Source organism: Tursiops truncatus, chromosome 2, assembly GCF_011762595.2.
Source record: "Tursiops truncatus isolate mTurTru1 chromosome 2, mTurTru1.mat.Y, whole genome shotgun sequence".
Classification (NCBI taxonomy): Eukaryota; Metazoa; Chordata; class Mammalia; order Artiodactyla; family Delphinidae; genus Tursiops; species Tursiops truncatus.
Window position 1 is genome coordinate 160867807 of NC_047035.1, and position 19064 is coordinate 160886870.

A 19064-nucleotide genomic window follows, 5' to 3' on the forward strand; every position below is an offset into this window, starting at 1 on the left:
TAGTAGTAACATGGAGCTATCCTGTTTTATAAATGAAGAAACCAATAGGTTCAGAGAGGTTGAATAACCTGCCTAATGTTGCCCGTCTAGTAAGTGCTGAGGTCAGAGGCCAGCCCTGCCATGTCTTTTGCCCACAGCATATTCCCAGTGCCTTGGACAAGTAACACTGGAAAGACTGACTCAATAAATACGTGGTGACTGAATGAATACCTCTCTCTTTCTCTCCATCTATTTTCTATTAATGATTCATGTCTTTCCTCAAAAAAGAAAAGATAAAACTTTCAAAATGGTTTTAATAAGTAGCAAGTTTAAACTCCATGGTACTAGTATCACATGTGGTGAAAAAGTGGTGTGAAATATAATTAATCAAAGAGATTAAAGAGTGCCAGAATGTCCGAATTTTGAGGAATCACTTCCTTATTTAATATTTCAAAAATAGCATGTCTTTAATGTTTTATTATGTCTTTTTTGAATTGGTAATTAAAGTGGGGGCATAAACTCTATCCTTTATGGCAAGATTACATTGATATTTAAGTGTTTCCATCATTATTTTCCCTCTCTGGTTTGGAACTAGGGGAAAAAAAAGACACACTTTAAAAATTATCTACCCACTTAAGCCAGATGATGGAGAGACTTGAGTCCTGATAACAGTGTTTGTGCCCCTGGATCCAACTGTGCCTGAAGCTAGTGTATCCCCTGTACTTTTCAGTTATAGGAGACCCTTTAAACTGACTTCTATGTCTCTTTGACAAGTCCAATCATTCTTTGATCATTTCCTTTCTTTCTGGCCAAGAAGATGTTCCAGACTCATCTTTTTGTTATCCTGTTCCATCCTTGGAGGTAACTATTTTTCCAGGGGGTCCTGGTTTCTTTTAGATGACCAAGTTATACAGACAACAGAAAGAGGTTCTGCAATTTTAATGCAGATCCCCTAGATCCTGTCTTCCCCTATTAGACATGCCTTGTATAATAGATAAGGTTTGTAAGTATATGTATAGACACATCATTTACACAGAGTTGTGTGAACTAATAAATACCCTTCTTTACTTAAAACAACATTAAAAGGTTATCTACCTGCTTATTAAAATATGTTTAAGTAAAACTTACCTAAATTAATAGATAAAATAAATTTGAACCTGAAAGCCTTTTAGACCAGTGAGTAGAACTCCAAGACAGTTTCCTTTCTCTTTTTCATACTTTATTTATATTTTTGTTCTTTTTATGCCTCTTCTAAATGTATTCAATGCTTCAATGTCTCATTTTACCCACATTAAAAAACTCTACAAAACTGATCAGAGTATCAGCAGTATTATTATAAAAAAATCAACCAAGTTATTACATATTAGACCTAATGATTTCAACCTTTACCATAATTTTTGTACATTGTACCAATGGACACATGGATTCAAAATCAAAATAGTAGAATTATTTATGCATCACCATTGTTCTAAAAACATTGTTATACTTTTAGGAGAAATTTTAGAACAATAAAATATGGTTAATGACAAACTGTATTTTATGATTTTCTTTTTTTACCTGATAAATGCATCATTCTTTCCCCAGAAATACCGCAGATGGCTGGTACCTGTATGCTGATAGCTCAAATGGAAAGTTTGGTGACATGGCTGACATTCTCACTCCTGTTATTTCACGCACGGGACCAAAATGTACCCTGGTATTCTGGACTCATATGAATGGTGCCACAGTTGGTTCTCTCCAGGTACTGCTTAGGCAATTGCATTTTCTGAATTTCTTCTACAAAAATTCATATTGTATAATTCAGTGTTATTAAAATATGTAGTCTGCTAATAAATGAAAATGGACAGTTATCAACACTTCACTGGTTTGAAAACAGTATGATTGAAAAAAAGCTTTAGTAGAATTGGACCTGAATGGCGAATAGGATTTCTTTAAACTATTCTATTTATGATTATGGTCTTTATTCTGAGGTTGCAGCTTCTGTGTAATACTGTTTTACGCTTGAAATATGTCATATAGGTTTCAGTATCAATATTCTGAGAATAACACAATCAAGTGAATATATACATTTTGGTGATATTCGGATGTGCCTTCTTGCTGTCTTTGATATAGTGGTGCTACATTCTCCAATATTCTCTTTCAAATTGTTTTTTTGTAAAAAAAGAAATTAAATTGTTTCATACTCACAAAAGGTTGCAAGAATCTCACAGACAACTGCATTCTACCTTTCACTCAGAGATTCTGGTTTTTTGCCCATTGTCCCAATAACATCTTTTATAGGAAAAATTGAGTTGAATACAGAATTACTTATCACACTCCATTGTTATTTCTTTCTAGTGTCTTTATTTTTTATAAATTTATTTATTTTTATTTTATTTTTGGCTGCGTTGGGTCTTCGTTGTTGCATGCGGGCTTTCTCTAGTTGTGGCAAGCAGGGGGCTACTCTTCGTTATGGTGCACAGGCTTCTCATTGCAGTGGCTTCTTGTTGTGGGGCACAGGCTCTAGGCACGCAGGCTTCAGTCGTGTGGCACGTGGGCTCAGTAGTTGTGGCTCGCAGGCTCTAGAGCTCAGGCTCAGTAGTTGTGGCACATGGGCTTAGTTGCTCCGTGGCATGTGGGATCTTCCCGGACCAGGGATGGAACCCGTGTCCCCTTCATTGGCAGGTGGATTCTCAACCACCACACCACCAGGGAAGTCCCTAGTGTCTTTAAAACTGAAGTAATTCCTTCATTTCCCTTAAACTTTATGATCTTGATATTTTTAAAGGTTATAATCCAGTCATTTTGTGAAACGTCCTTCAAATTGGATTTGTTCAATGTTAAGCATGTTTTTCCCTGTAATATCACCAATATTTTATTATTTTTATTGTATCCCATTGGTTAGTACATGATGTCTATTGGTCTCAGTACTTTTGTTCCCTTTGTTATCAATAAATATTTTGTGATGAGATATTTTGAGAGTATGTAAAATCCTGATCTCAACTCAATTATACCCACTAATGTTTGCTTCCTTTAGTATTTTTTGCCACATTAACTTTACTATGATGATTGCCTATTTGTGTCTAACTCCATTATTCTGTCTACATTTGTAGGTTGGTTTTCTCTTGTTAGAAAAATTCTCCATTTGTTGATTTATATCAGTGTGGACTCATGGATTCCTATTTTATCCAATTTGTTGTCAACACTGTTACTATTTATTGGTTCTTACATTGTTCCAGATTCAGTTATAGGAGACCCTTTAAACTGACTTCTATGTCTCTTTGACAAGTCCAATCATTCTTTGATCATTTCCTTTCTTTCTGGCCAAGAAGATGTTCCAGACTCATCTTTTTGTTATCCTGTCCCATCCCTGGAGGTAACTATTTTTCCAGGGGGTCCTGGTTTCTTTTAGATGACCAAGTTATATGGACAAAACAGAAAGAGGTTCTGCAATTTTAATGCAGATCCCCTAGATCCTGTCTTCCCCTATTAGACATGCCTTGTATAATAGATAAGGTTTGTAAGTATATGTATAGACACATCATTTACACAGAGAAGCCAACTCAATTTTGAAGCATCTCCGTTTATACTATGTTTCATAGCTTATGTGACATTTTCCAAGAAGCCATGTCTGAAAAATAAATCCCCAGATTTCAGAATTGTTTACATGAGCAGTTTTAGACCAGGGATATCTTGCTAAAAGCAGCCATAGATAAGGTCTCTCCCCCTGTCAAATAGCATGAATTTGTTTTCCAAAAAGTCTATGTTTAGTATATTTGCAAAGAGATTACACTTGGGCTGCCTGCTTTATTTTTCCCCAATAAATAGAAATAGACTGTAGATCAGCTGCTTAACCACTTCTTTCCTAGTAGCTTGATGTAATTTTAATATTAGGTATTTTTTTTTAATTTTTTAACTGTCTTATTCTACGATTTTCCTGGCCATATTAAATATTATTTTCCTCCCCAAATTAGATAAACATATTTTAAAAATGCTGTTACTTTTTTTTAATTGGAAACATGTTAAATGTATAAAGTAATTTTGGAAGAATAGTTTTATTTATTATAGGTGAGACTTCTCACCAAAAACAGTTTAAGAGTAAACTTGTTTGTGTGTATGTATGTGTGCATGTTTAATAACCTGAAAGCATCCAAGTAGTCTTGTGGATTGATGTGACAATTTACCATTTGTGTCTCATTGAGTTTTTAACAATGGTTTTAGACAAAACAATCAATACAGCTAACTACAGGGTTTGCATCAGAAAAATGAGAATTACTTACCAGGTATATTTTGTGGTTGAGATTAATTATCTGAAATAGGCTTTCATTTTTTCACAATAAGGTTTTGTGTTAGTAGATGAAAAATTATAAAACAACCTTAAAATTTTATAAGTAGTTAATTATAAAATAATTAAAATGGTAATACATATGATCCTTATTTTGTGCACAGCTGAGTAAAATAACATTAAATGTTGCATTACTATGTTGCATGAACACAGTTTTCCTTAGTGATTTGTGTATAGAGCAGTATTCATACAAAGAAGATCTTATTCCTATACATTCTTTTTAGTATCCTTCAAAAAAGATTTTTATATTTTTTAGAAATTCTATTTTCTTGACTTTAATAATATGTTGATTCAACTTGAATTCAAGAATTTAGTGATATCTTTGCTAGCCACATACAACTTTTTATATGACTCTAGAAACTCTAGCTCTATAAAAATAACCATTTGCATTTAATTTTTTTAATACATTTATTTATTTAATTTTGGCTGCGTTGGGTCTTTGTTGCTGCGCACGGGCTTTCTCTAGTTGCACCGAGCGGGGGCTGTTCTTCGTTGCAGTGCGTGGGCTTCCCATTGCTGTGGCTTCTCTTGTTGCAGAGCACGGGCTCTAGGCGCATGGGCTTCAGTAGTTGTGGTGTGAGGGCTCAGTAGTTGTGGCTTATGGGCTCTAGAGCACAGGCTTAGTAGTTGTGGCACACGGGCTTAGTTGCTTCGTGGCATGTGGGATCTTCCCGGACCAAGGCTGGAACCCGTGTCCCCTGCATTGGCAGGCGGATTCGTAACCACTGCGGCACCAGGGAAGTCCCCTGCATTTAATTTTTAAAAAACTGATCGTGAAAGCATTCAAAGTTACCTTCACTTTCAAAAGTCAAAACCTCCCCAAACCCTTTATGTGAATAATGAATTGGTTACACACATCGTATTGTTAAAAATTAGTGTTGTACAGGGAGATCAGCTCGGTGCTTTGTGACCACCTAGAGGGGTGGGATAGGGAGAGTGGGAGGGAGGGAGACGCAAGAGGGAAGAGATATGGGAACATATGTATAACTGATACACTTTGTTATAAAGCAGAAACTAACACACCATTGTAAAGCAATTATACTCCAATAAAGATGTAAAAAAAATAGTGTTGTGAAATAATTAAATACATCATCTAAGTCAGTTATTTTAAAATGTGGAACTCTACTGCTCTTCCCTATTTAATTACTTTCTTCTTGGCTCATTTTGTGTCATTCTAAAAGAAGAGCCATGATCATTTGTTTGCTGAGATGATTCTCAATTTCCCTTTAGAATGAGGGTCCATTTGTTGGGTGGGAAGCTCTTGCTGGCTGATGTGAGTAGGTGCCCACTCACATCACCCGTATGTGCTGTTGGAATTGAATGGACTCCCACTGTAACATCACCATCCCCACTGAACCTAATGTCATTCTCAAAACTGTGTTTAGTAAACAATTCTGTGCTTTTCATGTGACTACATGAATATTATTTAATATTGAGACTTCCAAATGTTCTTGCTGTCAGATTTTTAAAAACTAAGGTAGTTAAGAGTTCTTAATCAAATGGTGCCAGGTAACTTCAGACTTGACTGACAGATATTCATGCACAACTTTATTACACAAAGCTCATGAGGTACCCTGGGGACACAGTGCTGTTCTAGAAAACAAAGACATCTAATGAAAAATGTCTGAGCTTTTCTCTCAGGGATTCATGTTGATATTAAAATGAAAAAAAATTACTGGGAGAATTCTATATGTTTAGAATTTGTCAAGGTAAAATATTTCAACACTTCTTACTTGATTTATCTCTGCAGGTACTCAGCAAGATAGACAATGTTACTTCTAAACTGTGGGCTCAAAGCGGACAGCAAGGTGCACAGTGGAAAAAAATAGAGGTGTTTTTAGGCGTTCATTCGCATATACAGGTTTGTAATCCAAGTATTTAGGTGATGATTGAGTTTTGTTGAGTCTTTAATTTATTTCCTCTTCCCCTTGTCTTCTTGTCTCTCTTTCCCTTTCTGATGTGCTGTATGAACGCTCACCACTCCATACAGCATTTTCCATAAGGAATTTGCGGTTCTGAAATACCCTAATTTTTTTTCCCAAAGAGGCAACCATTTTTCTAGGAACATCTCATTTTAGTGACAACCATCTCCTGCCTCCACGATCAGGCTCCTACATGTTAAGAACACCTCCCACTATTTTGCAAATATATTCTCAGAGACTGCAGAGTAATTACATTAGTTTATTTCAAACCCAATTAAAGAGACCTTTGAAAGCACACTATATTGTTGAACCTTATTAGAGAAAATAGATTTACTTGACTGAAAAATATTTTCAGAGGCACAAAATTGGGTGATGCTGTATTTGTCTTCATGTAGATTACAATAATATTAGGAGGATAAGACCCAAAAATAAAGGGAAAGAACAAGTAATACATAGAATAAAAGGTTTAAACTGAAAGTAATTATATGCCAAGATATTTAGTGTGAATTTTATTTTTTTATGGATTATCAGGAAAACAGGAGCTCCATGGATGTGTGTGTTTTTTGCTTTTGGAGTTTTTGCTTGTTTTGTTTTTGACAGAAGGGTTGTTTATTGGAAGGTAAAACTTAGCTATTAAGATTTAAGATTAGATAAGGGAGAGTGGGAATCCAGAGCCATTTATGTCAGAGAACATTTTTTCTTAGTCATAACTGCACAGGGCTTAATTCCTTGAATTTCGAGCCACTTGTCTATAGATACAAGCTATAATATCTTTGCTAATTATACAGAGGACTGGAAATGCAATATGTAGCAAGAGTAACCAACTCAGCTGTGAATATTCAGTAACTGTATCTACAATCACATGCCGTATCTGATAGATCAGCCCCTTTCAACTCCACTGGAAGCACAGGCTAGATACAGCTGTTTAAAGGCATTGATACAACATTATCCCCAGTTTCTTAGAATGTTAGCTATAATAAATCCCATATATTTTTGACCTCTTGCTGGGACCCAGTTTTCTTATGGGTCATTTATAGATAATTTAGGAAATGGGTAAGAAGTAAGTTCAGCCTGAAGAAGAAAAGACTAGACTGCAGTTTAGTGGCCTTGCACAGTATGAAATTTATCATTAAGAGGATTCCACCTGTTTAACCTCCAAGACCTTTTAACTGAGGCAAGAAGAATCATCAGCAAGAACATGCAGAAGGCTGTGCTGCGGCCAGGCATCGGCTTCCACTTCAGGCAGTGAATTCTCAACTAGTCTGCGCAAGTAGAATATTTGCATGGTAGAATCATGTTCAGAGCAACATTAAGGGCTTCCCTCGTGGGGCAGTGGTTGAGAGTCTGCCTGCCGATGCAGGGGACATGGGTTCGTGCCCCGGTCCGGAAGGATCCCACGTGCCGCGGAGCGGCTGGGCCCGTGAGCCATGGCCGCTGAGCCTGCGCGTCCGGAGCCTGTGCTCCGCAACGGGAGAGGCCACAACAGTGAGAGGCCCGTGTACCGCAAAAAACAAAACAAAACAAAACAAAAACAAACAAACAAACAAAAACATTAAGAGGGATTTAAGCAGAGGAATCAATTATTGATTTAGTCTTTCTGAAATTTCATTTTTCACATTGAAATTTGAAGAGAAATACGCCCATGTTGTTTGAATCTTAAAATGAAATATTAATGGTTTCTGAATATTTGATGTTTAATGTGATTCGTTCCTTCAGTAAAAACATATCAAGAACCTACTATGTGCAAGCACCTTACTATGCACTGGAGAAATAGTAGTGAGACGCACATACTATCCATGCTTCTTCCATTTTTACAGTATCAGTCCCTTTAGCCTCAGAAACATGAGCGCCTTTAACCCTTGAGTAAAAGCATACAGCATTGGGTAGTTTTCACAGTTATATTTGGGAACCCCCAATTTAAGCATAGCATTTAATTATAATAATTTTTATAACTAGAGCAATCACATACCTGGCACTTACTAAGTGCTAAGTTCTGTTCTATGAACAAAAAATTTACTCCTGTAACTGTATGAGGTACCTACCTTTACTACCTGCATTTTATAGATTAGGCACAGAAATACCTAGAACTTGGATAACTTGCCCTACTTATATAACTACAATGGCAGTGATATGCTTTAAACACAGGCAGGTCATCTACAAGTCCATAATACAAATGCTATGCTCTATTGCTTCCTAAATTTTACGAAATGATTGACCCAGCTTTTATTTTACCAGAAAAAAATATATCATAATTGCTCTTGAAAAAAAGTTTAATCACATTCAGTATTAAAGTCTGTGGAATCTTAACCAACATCGTGTGGCATTGGATTATCTGATTTCTTAATCACAGAGCATTGTCTCACAGATTTAAATTAAATGTTCAGATATATCCAGATAATACAGTACCTTTTTCAATTTGTGTATCCATGTTTTTGTTGGGCTCAATTTTCTTATAAAAGAGTTGTAGTCATTATTCTTTCTAGTTTCACCTCGTCTTAATCACATCCAAGCTCTTAATCTATCTTACAAATTTATTTTTCTTTTCTAGCACATCTTCTCTGAAGAAAACAAATGTATGCCTTTTATGTAAATTTGATACATGAATTTATATAAGAATTGTACATTTACTTGCTTTTTTATAATAATGTGAAAGGCATGATTTTCAGTTATTCTATTCTCTCATCTTAAAAGGAAAACAACTAGGTTTTCATACAATAGTATAAAAGCATAACACATCTTAAGGAAAAACTACTTCTTTCAAGAAAAGTAATTGATTAGATTTGGTAAAAAGATGTTTGGGAGTTTGATGACGATAACTATTTTGTATAAAAATCATGGAAGTAAATAGGTATTTCTTGTTAATGCATCTCTAATTGTCCTAAATTTACTTTAAAATATATGAATATTTCTTATGCTAACACACAAATATATATTTAACTTGCAGACAAATTCAATAGAAGCTGTCTGAATTAGTTTCACTTTGAAAACTTTAGTGAGTCCTGTGACTAAGTTTCATCAGTTCTATCAAAGTCTGTAGAAGTGGGATCTCACTGTCCAGCAGTGGCACACAGGAGGATTTCATTCATCACCTACATTAATCAAAGGCACATCACAATCATTTCAAGTCCAAAGATGCGGCCAATTAAAAAAATTCATAGTTTTGAGGTTCGACATATTTTCGATTTCAAATAGTTGAGTTGAACAGATCAGAGGAATGGCAAGAAGTGGATGAAATAAAGTAAAAGATATGCTTGCATCTTCTGTCTCTTGGTGCATTCCGTCACCTGGTTGACCTGCTTCCACGTGTGATGAGGCTGTCAGAAATGAGCAGGTTTTGTTTTGGGTCTGCGAGTTGCAGAGGCTGCAGTGGTAGGTGACTCCTGCCAGTTTCTTAGGCCCTGTATCCTAAAAATCTAGACAAGAGACAATGGTGTTGCCACTCCCACATCCTTACCTGTTGAGTGTGGTAGAGATCTTCGATATCTCTCAAACTTCCTGGGTCAGTTTCATCGTAGGGATAACGGGGTCATTTTTATCAGATTCAAACCCTTATGTTCTGTACTGTATTTACTGTTTGCCCCAAGTTTTGGATTCCTGATGGACAAGTCAACTGATATTGGCTTTATTTTTTTTAAAGGTTGTCTTCAGGGCAAAACGTGGTATCAGTTACATAGGAGATGTAGCAGTGGATGATATTTCCTTTCAAGATTGTGCCCCCCTACTTAGCACAGACAGAACGTGTACGGCTCAAGAATTCACATGCGCTAACAAGCACTGCATTGCCAGGGACAAGCTGTGTGATTTTGTGAACGATTGTGCTGATAATTCAGATGAGACTCCTTTCATCTGTGGTGAGTGGAAGTGTTCTGTCTCCTTACTTTTGCCTTTGTCTCCCACAACCTTCCTCTGTGCAATGGGTTCATCGATGAAAAATACAGAGTATATATAACTCAGCAGCCAAGGCAGGTAAGGTGATTTAACCATTTAAATACATTCCTTTCTCCCTCTCAGTACCTAATTTAGAACCGAAAGTCATTTAAAACTAATCAATGGCTTTCTGTTTGTATGTGAAGAATTGGAGATTAACTGGAAAACAGGTGTCTTCAAAGACAAACGGTATGCAAACAAGTATTTTCCATATGAAATAAATTTTTGGAAAGAAGGCAAGCAAAACGTCCATAAACGGCAATTCATGCCTTTGTGCTTTGACGGATTTCAGGGAGTTGTCATTCCCTTGGGTCGATTATGAGCTGGGATAAGTGGCTAAAAAAACAAAAAATCAATATCCAGATAATGTATAAAATAGGCAACGTGATCTCCTAAGGGAAACACATATCAGCTGTGTAATATTGTTACAAGAGATCAACTCATAATAAATGACACCTATTAAAATATCCTTAGCTAAATGGGCCATATGTGCTCATTCAGGGAAGTCTGTAAAATCATGGAACACAGTGCACGGTTGCCTCATTTCACTGCAAATGAAGTGAATGCAAATTGTCAGAATTAAGGTTGACAAATTATTCCACTATTACCAATAATAATTTCTGAGCTAGCGTACTACAGTTTGATCTCTTTTTTGCCTCTTGAAACCAAATCTGGAATCACAAGAACAACGTCAGTATATTAAGAGCTCACATTTACATAGAACTTTTAACTTTCAAAGCCCTTCTATCTACTGATCTCCACTTGATCTTCACAGAAACCCGACGAGTAAGTGGGACAGATATTATTAGTGCATTCCATGGATAAAGCTGCTGAACAAGAGTGGCTAAGATTTGGTCAAATTTCATAAAACTGGTACTGACAGAGTTGATCCTAGTTTCCAGGTACTTTGATTTATGATTCACTGCTTTGCCCAAGCCACCATACCACTTCTGTGTACAACTGAATCTTAGGAAAACCAAAAAAGTTGTGGATGTAGAAATCCTGTGTATATCCAATAACTGTTTGTTTCTTCAAGTGTGGATTATATCTTATAATATCAATTATTACTATTATATGAACCAAGCAAAACTGTTTGGCTAATCTTGTATTCTGTATTAATTTTTACCTTTATCTTATGAATATTTTTGCTGCGTTTTTTGTTCTGCATCAAATGCTTTTACATTTTCTTCATTGCCATTTTCATTTGAGTCACAAATCTATTAGCTAATCAGTCGAACAGAACAGATACTATGCTTTTGAATTTTATTTGTCATGTTGCCAACTTATCTCTTTCCCAAGATATGATTTAATGCAATGTTTTCAGTGTTTTCAGTGTTTAAAGTATTTCTGGCTAAATTTTCCTTGAACTCTTTGTACTTAGATAATAACTTTGCAAATATTTCTAGGAATCCTCTATCTGTGTTTGGGAGGGTATACTGATATACTAAGAGGGTCAGAGAAATGTACTGAAATTTATTGTCTTGGTGGTTCTTTTGTATGGAAAATAAAGACAAAAGTAATTACAAGCCCTTGGAGGGAAAGTTTTATCAGAAGGTGCTTTCTGGTGAACTGATTGCCAAATCACTGTAACATTTGAATGGGGCTGTGATATCAGTAATACTGGAGCAAGAGAGATGAATTAGTTCCAGATATTATATAAGAAGAAGAAAATTTTTTCAGCTCCTTAGAACAAATAAACAACCAAAAAGTTGGAACAAACCTTAAAAGTAACCCACATTTTGATATGGGTTCTTATTACATGAATATAATTTCTTTTTATATAACACTGCTTATTTTATTATGTATTTAAAAATTCAATTGTATTCCTACGTTAATGGTTTTAAATGTTTTAATTATAGAGTGGCTAGAACCTGCTATATGAAATATGAGTGCTGTTATTTTTCCTGCATATACTATAAACTTTGATTCTTAATTAGACCCAGAAGAATAGGAAGAAAAACTTAAAAAAAAAAATCACCATAGCAACTGATCTCAGAAGTTTGGCTGACAACCAACCGAGAATTTAGGCTTAGGTTTCATGATCTTTGGAACTTGTGTGAGGTTTTTTTGGTTTGTTTTGGGTTGTTGTTTTTTTTTGTGTTTTGTTTTTTTTTTTGTGAGAAGTCTAAGTAAAGGCTGAACATGTATCATAACTCTAAAAAAACATCTAAAATATCATTTGGTATAAATACACCACCTAGGAATAGAAGAAAGAATGAAACTGCTGAGCTCTTTGTAAAGGCATAGACTATCTCTGACAAAGGAAAAGAAAATAATCCTTTATAAAACAAAAGTACCTGTGGCTTTAATTTTCTGTAGACCAGTATAGGCTCAGAAAGCAAGATTTGGAAGAAAGATTAACTGGTTTCTTTTTTTGCTTTATAATATAAATATATCTAAAATATAGGACATAGTCAAAAAGAAAGTGATTTGTATCTGAGAAATCTGAAATCTTAGTTGAACATATTTTGCCATTGGTACAGAGGCTCCTTTGGCAAACAATCATATTTTTGTTTCTCTGTACTTTCCAATTAGCATATTTATTGGTGATACACAAGAGTATCTCAGGCATGCTCAAAATAATTTAATTCTGCACTGTGATTAGTAAGGATGCAGGATATTTGACCAGAATAATTAGTAAGTAATCTGAACCTAATGGGCACATGTAATACTGTATTTCCCAACTGCAGACATCTATTTCAAGTACACACAGAATATATGTTATTAAGCACTAAACAAACTTCAATAATTTTAAATGGATTAAAGTGACATGGATTACATCTTTTGAATTAGGCTGGAAATCAGTTGTAAGACAAAAGCTAGAAAATTCCCTGTTAGTTAGAAGACACATTTGATAACCCATCTCCCCACCAAAAAAATTACAGTAAAATTAGAAAATGTTTTAAATAAATAATAATAATAATAGTGCATTAAAAAACCTGTGGTATTTAGTTAAGAAAATGCTTAGTGAAAAATTTATATACTTAAATCCTTACCAAAGAAAGTAATTAGCTAATAATACAAATAAATAGAACAGAACACAAATGTCAGAGAGAGAGAATTTGGAAAGACTGATAACATTTTCAAGACGCTGTCAAGAATGATCAAGAGAAATCTAGAAGACAAAATATCAAATTAATTTAACATATATTTACTGAAAAGATATATGTCAAGCAGTGTTTGAGACATCTAGTGTACATCCGTAAATGAAACAGACAAAAATCATGTTACCCATTCCCCTGTGTTAAACAGAAAGTATTCTCTCTTCCTCTACACACACACACACACACACACACACACGCGCGCGTGCAGAATATCCATGTGTGTGTGTATGTATATTACAGAGTTTGTCAGAAGTTGATAAGTGATACATTTTCTATGAGAAAATATAGAGTAAATTAAAGGAGATGGAAAATGGAGAGAGAGAAAATAGCAATGTTAGGGAGCTTGATGAGGATAGGCCTGATGAAAGATATTTAAACAATTTTTTTTCATTTTACTTATTTATTCCCCCCCCCCCCAGTTTTACTGAGATATGATTAACATACAGCCCCGTATAAGTTTAAGGTATACATCATTGTGACTTACTTATATTGCGAAATGATTACCACAGTAAGTTTAGTGGTAATCCATTGACATCCATTTTCTCATATAGGTACAAAAAAATAAAAAGAGGAAAAAAATGTTTTTTCCCTTGAAATGAGGACTCTTAGGATCTAATCCCTTTCAAATATACCATACAACAGTGCTAACTATAGTCATCGTGTTGTACATTACAGCCCTAGTACTTATTTATCTTGTAACTGGAAGTGTGTACCTTTGGACTCCCTTCATCTAATTCCCCCTCCTGGGCAAATTCTTGAAGGAGATCTGGGACTTAGCCAATACTTGTTTTCTTTCTTTCTTTCTTTTTTAAATTATAGCCATCTTAGTGTGTATGAAGTAGAATCTCATTGTGGTTTTGATTTGTCCTTCCCTAATGACTACAACGTTAATCATCTTTTCTTGTGTTTATTGGCCATTTGTGTATGTTCTTTGGAGAACTGTCAAGGTTCTTTGTGCTTTTCTCTACAGAATTGTGTGTTTTTTATTGTAGAGTTGTAAGAGTTATTTATATATCCTGGATATTAAGCCCTTATCATATGTATGATTTGTAAATATCTTCTCTCATTCTGGAGGCTGTCTTTTAAATTTTTCAATAGAATTTATTTTTTAAAGGAGTTGTAGGTTCACAGCGAAACTTAATCCCCATACATGCACAGCCCCCCGCCCCATACTATCATGTCCCCCACTAGAGTGGTGATTTGTTACACGGGAGATGTCATTCTCACCACAGTCCATAGTTTACATTAGGGTTCCCTCTTGGTGAAAGAGCACGTGATTAACAATAAATCAAACTCTTATACTCAGTTACTTATAGTAACCTTGCTAAAGTCATTACAAATATTTTTAAACACATTTTTTCCTATTGGATGAATGTTTCTAAAAATATCATTTTTTAATGTTACATCAATGTGCAATTTAACACTGCTGAAAAGTTATCTAAACTCAGTTACTCAAATCTTGGTCTAGAGACAAACAGCATTTTTGTCAGAAGTCAGGCCCCACCCCAGACTTAATCATAAACCGCATTTTAACAAGTATATGTGCACTAAAATTTGAGAAGCACTCATCTAAACAATACAAACATTTGAAAAAGTTTTCTGGTGAGAAGGAAGAGCTATTATTTTATTCTTTGTTTCCTTATTGACATATACAAATATATCAGGATTTTAATAGGGGCAATAATTAGCTTTTTAAATATTAAAAATGATTCTGTGTATATTTTCTTAATGAATTTAATTGAACCATTTATAGTTAAGTCAAGATTTAATGCCTACATATGTATTTAATTGCCTGATATAATTTATTGGCGATTTTAGAAGTTTTAAAGAATGAACGTTCATGCATTTATTCAGCAAATATTTACTGAGCATCTGCTATGTGCGAGGATACTAGTTACTAAGAATAATGCTGTGAACAGTACAGACAAATTTCCTGCTCTCATTGCTTTACGTTTGGTGGTAGTGGAAGGGATTCACAGACAAAACAGAGTAAGTAAAATAACACAGCATATTTCATAATGACAAGTGCTCTGGCAAAAAGTAAAATAGGGAAAAATGAGAAAGAAGATGCTTGGAGTGGTGGTTATAGTTTTAAATAGGGCCATCGGAAAAGTTCTCACTGAGAAATTGACATTTAAGTAAAGATGGAAGGGGATATGGGGATATATGCATACATATAGCTCATTCACTTTCTTATACAGCAGAAACTAACACAACATTGTAAAGCAATTATACTCCAATAAGGATGTTAAAAAACAAACAAACAAAAAAGATGGAACAAATAATGGATTTGAGCCAAGTGATATTTGATGTATTTGAATGAATTTTTTAAAAATTCAAAAAAATTTAAAAAGTCAGCAATAATTAAAACACGGTCCTTTCTATATTATCACCACATCACTAACAATTTCCTTTGATTTCTATGAATGTATAACTGTAATTCCCCTAAATAGTTATCCTTCAGGACATATTTGAGTTGACTCATTTACATCCTGACTACCCTTTCTCATTTGTTATAGCAGAATTCTGTTTCAAGTAAACTGATGAATTTTGGGGGGAGAAGGGGCTATTGTTTGATGCTATGATATACATGTGACTTTTTACTCACAGCAAGGTTATATTATAGCTGTTACTTCTACACCATATCCAGTGCTCCATCTAAAACTTTTTAGCATATCAGAATTTGTGCTCAGTTGTGGCAAAAAATGAATTTAAAGGTGTCGAGTGCCTCTGTGGGACTCTACTGGCACCAGTGTACACCATCCTGGCCTAGCCTTGCATACTGGACATTTACTTATTTGGTTAAACATTGGGCATGTAATATAAGTGGCCCTGGAGCAAAAACAAAGAAAAATAAGATATTACCTGAAGAATTGTGGAGCTTCTTGTCTAGCTAGAGAAATAGGTACTTAAACATTCACCTTGCGAATGGGAGTTAGAATAAGTACAAAGCACTTTTGGATGGGTGAGGGAAAAGTAATTTAGTTAGGGTATTTAAATACTAATCCCAACATGGATTTTTACATCACCTTGAAAACAGCTAGTGTATTTTCAGAGACTTTATTAATCATGCACTATGAATAGCTTTTGTTTTCTTTGGGAGATGATGTTCAAAAGTAGGTCAGGTATCATAAGGTTAATAAACCAGGCTTCCTGTGAAGGATCTGCTGTCCTAAGCTTCAGGAATTCATTATTTGCAGGCTGTAGCCTAGTGACTGAGGTTTAGAAAGCTTTCACTGTCTTTCCAAGATTATCAACACTGATCCCTTTCTCATGAACTCAGTGTTGTAAAGTGACACGCATTAGGGTAATATTTTCAGAATTATGAAATCAGGTAGTCATCACTGAAGAAAAAATTATGACAATTTTTGAAAACCTGGTATTATAAATAGGATTTTTCCAAATTACCCAGAAACTCTTTTTTTTTACATGGAATTAAGTATACTCCTTATAGAACAATTGTTCTGTGAAACAGTTTGGAAAGTATTATTTACAGAATTTATTATTACTTCATAGAATAAGGCAATACAAAGGAAATCACTGTATCACAATTTCCTGATGATGTCACCGAATAATAATTGGCACATGACATTAATTTTTTGAATCGTGAAATAATTGTGGGTTCATAGGAATTTACAAAAATAGTACAGAGAAATTCTGTGTACCCTTCATGTAGCTTCCCTCAGTGGTTACATTTTATAGTATAGTATAATATCAAAACCAGGAAACAATATGGTTCAATATGTGTGTATAGTTCTATGGCATTTTATTGTATGTGAAAACTCGTGTAATCATCACACTACAATCAAATATTCTGTCTCCACCAAAATCTCCCCTGAACTATTCCTTTATAATTACATTTATTCTCACCATCCCTAACCTTGGGAAACCACTATTTTGTTCTCCATCCCTATAGTTCGTAATATTGAGAAAGTTATATAAATATGTAAACGCAGTTTGTGACCTTTTGAGACTGTCTTTTTTTCATTCAGCATAATCTCCTTGAGAGCCATCCAAGTTGATGTGTGTGTAAATCATTTGTTCCTTTTTATTGCTGACTCATGTTCCATGGCATGGATGTAACAGACCATAGTACTATTTTCCAGAGCGGTTATGCCATTTTACGTTACCACCAACAATGGGTGAGAGATCCAGTTTGTCCACATCCTTGTGAGCATTTGGTATTGTAGCTATTTTATCTTTATTATTGCTCTTCTTATAGGTATAGGTTAATATCTCGTCAGGGTCTTAATTTGCGTTTTCCCTGATAGTTAGTGGTGTTGAACATCTTATCATGTGTTTCTTTGTTATCTGTATATCCTCTTTGGTGAAATGTTTTTTCATGTCTTCTGCCCATTTTCTAATCAGAAGTTTTCAAACTGTTGAGTTTTGAGAGTTCTTCATATATTATAGATATAAGTCCTTCGGCAGATGTGTGAGTGGCAAATGTTCTCTCATAGGATTTAGATTATGTTTATATTCTCTTTACAGGGAAAGAGTAATTTTGATGAAGTCCAGTCTATTGATCTTTCCTTTTAGGGATCATGCTTTTGATATCACGGTCAAAAACACTTCACTGAGGTCTAGGTCCCAGATTTTCTTCTATTTTTCCTTCTAAAAGTTGCACAGTATTATATTTAAGTGTATGCTCCATTTTGTTAATTTTTGTATAAGTTGTGAGGTTTGGGTCTTTTTTTTTTTGTCAATAGTTATCCAGTTGCTTCTGATTAACAAAGCTGTCCTCCCTTCGTTTAACTGCATCTGCATCTTTGTCAAATGTTAGTTGGTTGTGCTTGTGTGAAGCTGTTTTGGGTTCTGTTCCATTGATCCAAGTGTCTGTTCCTTCATCAGTACCACACAGTCTTGAAAATTAAACCTTTATAATAAATCTTAAAATTAGGTAGAGAGAGTCCTTCTAGTTTATTTTTCTTTTTCAACTATATAGCCTTAGTTATTCAGGTTCCTTTGGCTTTGCTTTCACTTTAAAAAAATATCATCGCTGTATCTACCAAAAAAGTGATGTAATTTGACAAGAATTTTATTAAATACATATATCAGTTTGGGAGAAATAACATCTTTAATAGGATGTCTTCCAATCCATGAGCAGTTTGTCTCTCCATTATTTAGACTTTGATTTCTTTTCACCTGTGTTTTGTAGTTTTTGGCTTACAAGTCCTGTACATATTTTATAAGATTTACACCTAAGTATTTCATTTTTTAAGGGATTATAAATGATATTATATTTTAAATTTTGGTTTCTACATATTCAATGTTGATATATAAAAACACAATTAATTTTATATGTAGATCATGTGTCCTGCAACCTTGCTGAGTCATGTATTAGTTCTCAAATTTTTATAATACATTCCTTAGATTTTCTATGTTGACAGCCATGTCATCTGAAAATTGGGACAGTTTTATGTCTTCCTTTCTGATCTGTGTGCCTTAAAGTTTTGGTAGAAATCTCCAATGAGACTATCGGAGCCTGGATATTTCTTTTTCAGGAATTTTAAAATTATGAGTTCCATTTCCTTAAAAGTTATAAAGCTGCTCAAATCATTTTGTGTTTGTTCTTTGCAAGGAATAGGTCCATTTCATAGAAGTTGTCAATTTAGTGCATTAGAGTTATTAATAGTAATCTTATATCATCCTTTTAATATCCATAGGGTCTATGATATCCCCTGTTTCATTCCTGTCATAGGTAATCTGTGTTTTCTCTTTTCTTTGACATTCCTTTGAGACTGAAAATACTAATTCATTAAGAAGAAAAATCTAGAAATAGATATAGCTACTAACCTTTTTATGAAT

General features: G+C 34.5%; 1 protein-coding gene across 1 annotated transcript in view; it reads left to right on the forward strand.

Annotated features, from left to right (window-relative positions):
- MALRD1 (MAM and LDL receptor class A domain containing 1) overlaps nucleotides 1-19064 on the forward strand; it is a 661524-nt gene that overhangs the window by 305049 nt on the left and 337411 nt on the right. Inside the window, exons 23-25 of the mRNA XM_019933374.2 lie at nucleotides 1564-1720; nucleotides 6054-6164; nucleotides 9863-10076. Coding sequence (XP_019788933.2) covers nucleotides 1564-1720; nucleotides 6054-6164; nucleotides 9863-10076 — 482 coding nt within the window. The remainder of the gene's footprint in view (nucleotides 1-1563; nucleotides 1721-6053; nucleotides 6165-9862; nucleotides 10077-19064) is intronic.